Here is a 2,500-nt window from a genome sequence, read left to right as displayed (position 1 = left end):
ATGTATGTAGATATATGCGTTAAAATATGCAAAGGGAAAATATATATTCATTGCGAGATAAAAGTGTGATTTTCCGGTTTTCAAATCGTAAGAATATATTTTGCAAGTAAATTACACTGTAATTGCGGACTAGCTTATCTTTCGGAGGAACTACGTGGAAGTAGGTGCTGCAGTGGCCTATTATTGCATAATGATGGCATAAGTGCAAGACTAATTGTGAGAAAGCAGTACATTTAACGAGTGTCAGTGGCGGGCATTAAACGAAATCGAGAGATCTGGCGCTGAAGGGCCACCCCCCGGAGCCGTAGGATGTTGGAGCCAGGCGGCCTAAGCGACCACTCGTTCGCCTCCCTCCTGGCCGAGCCCACGGCGACCATGCCGTCCGGCGGCCACGGCAACCACAGTGTGTCTACCTCGCCGTCCAGAGCGGGCTCTGCCAAGGGCACCGGCGCCCCTTCCAGCTTGGTCAATGGGTGTGAAGGGGGCAATAGCAGCAGATGCTCGGTGGTGGGCGGGCGGGAGGTTGGCGGGGGTGGGCGCGAGGCTACTGGAACGGAGCATCAACAACAACAGCCGCAGCAGGTGAGCGGGGTCCCCCCACCCCTCGCCCTGCCGCCGCTCTCCTCTGTCAGTAGCAAGTGCGAAGCATCTTCCCCTGGACCTTACACGCTGCCCTCCGGGCCCTACACGCTGCCCTCCTCCTCATCGATGCCCCCCGCCCTCACCCCCACAGCCAACATCTTCTCCACCATCTACACGACGGGCCTCCCTCACCACCAGCCCCCAGAGCCCAGGGACGTCTTCGCCGCGCCCTTCTCCGCCATCACCTTCCCCTTCCAGGTGACTATCCGGATAGAGGAGGGGGGTTGGGGGGTAAAGAGAACGATGTAATGTCTGTATGCTCTTAATGGTTCAATCAGCCAATCAGTATGAAGTTGCTTTCAAGCCATGGATGAGGCAGAGTAAAGGATGATAATAGAGGATATTTGAGTAACTTCGAGGCATCGTGCGTAATCGGAATATTGTAATATATTCACCGATCGAGTTAATGTAAGCGTTTGGTGTGCGTAGTCCATTCATAAGAAACGACGAGAATACATTCTCTTTTTTTTGTAGCTGGATCGCCTTCAAGAGTGTCCTCGTTCGATCTGTTCTTTTCTTTCTTTCTTTCTTTCTTTCTTTATTAGGAGTAGGATGTTTATTGTAGATTCGTGTTGCAGTACATTTTTTGGCTTAGATTTTGATTCTATTTTATTGTCTGTGTACTTTTTTTTAGGGTCAGTCTAACCACGTGGCTTCGTGAGTTAACTTTTTGTTTTTCTTCTTCACCTCCTCCTCCTCCTCCATCTCGTCTCTGTTTATTTATCTCTCTCAACGATATTTAACGATATTAGATATGGGAATTGGTTAAGGATGAAAGAGAGAGAGAGAGAGAGAGAGAGAGGGTAGAGTTTAAAAGAGGCGGGGTACGGGGGGGGGGGGGAACTTCAAGATACAAAAAAAGAAAGAGACTGAAAGTGGAAGGGGGGAGGAGGGGGTGGGGCTGGGGGGACTTGCAAAGACCAGTGTGATTTTCCTTCGGGTGAATAGGTATTTATCTCAAGCTGTTGCAATAATTAGCTAACGACCTACGGTAGGTTGGAGTCGGAGGTCGTGTTTACGCCAGGGTGTCTAGACATGACGGCGCTGGCAAGCCGATAAATGTTAGCAGCAACACTCGCCGCCAATTTGCACTCTCTCAATCTCAAGATTTAAACGGGGCTCGTAGTCTTTAATAAGATTGGGAGCTTAAAGATTCGGCTGTTTGGATGAGTCGGACTTTGCTGACGACTAGACACTTGGGCGACTACCATAGTGATAGTTCCTTTCTTATATGGTAGTTTTCTTTTTTTTTCTTGACGAATTGACGCTAATTAGCATAGTAAAGTGTACCCTTAAGCTGTCACGGTGATTTCGATTGTTCTTATTAAGGAAGCAGATACGGGTGACCCACAGACATAACAAAAAGCTAAAAGTGGTACGATACATTGTTAAGATTTTTGGAAATTAAACGGAACTTTAAAGGTTGCTTTTCGAATCATTTTTCATGTTTTCATTTTCAGCATTTCACCTTCAGAGCGTTTAGTTATTTTGCACCTATTGGCTGGATTATCGAAGGTCATCGAAGGTGTAAAGCTCATCTTACCCTTCAAAAAAGATCACTGACCTTGGAAATTCAATTATCCTTATAATTGTTTTTTTTCTTTTTCTTTTTTGTTTTTTTGTTTTTTTCTGTTTTCTTTTTTAGGGGTTGGCGGATGGCCTTTTCTTCTTGTCAGTTCCTCTTAAGCCACGTGATGACACATGGCTTTCTAGAGCTAGGTGTACATTTTCCCCGAAGGGTCTCAGTGCATGCTTTTCCATGCGGAGTAGGAATTCCTCAAGGCAGATAAAGAAATCGGTGTGACTCCTTGGTTACAAAGAGCACGTTGAATATGCACTATCTTTCCTCTGCCTACCC

At 46.7% G+C, this 2,500-nt stretch overlaps 1 protein-coding gene across 22 annotated transcripts in view; it reads left to right on the top strand.

Moving 5' to 3' along the window:
* da (transcription factor daughterless) overlaps nt 1-2,500 on the top strand; it is a 449,030-nt gene that overhangs the window by 117,641 nt on the left and 328,889 nt on the right. For 17 of the 22 annotated variants that reach the window (XM_086531053.1, XM_086530963.1, XM_086530857.1 and 14 more), the window contains exon 1: nt 1-840. This exon is cut by the window's left edge. The exons of the other annotated variants lie outside the window; for them this stretch is intronic. In XM_086531053.1, the coding sequence (XP_086387179.1) occupies nt 310-840 (531 nt within the window). In that variant the 5' untranslated portion in view covers nt 1-309. The remainder of the gene's footprint in view (nt 841-2,500) is intronic. 22 annotated transcript variants of the gene reach the window in all.

This window comes from Penaeus japonicus, unplaced genomic scaffold (assembly GCF_977035675.1).
Source record: "Penaeus japonicus unplaced genomic scaffold, GWHDUDI00000001_assembly GWHDUDI00000001, whole genome shotgun sequence".
Taxonomy (NCBI): Eukaryota; Metazoa; Arthropoda; class Malacostraca; order Decapoda; family Penaeidae; genus Penaeus; species Penaeus japonicus.
This window is presented reverse-complemented; position numbering and strand designations above follow the sequence as displayed.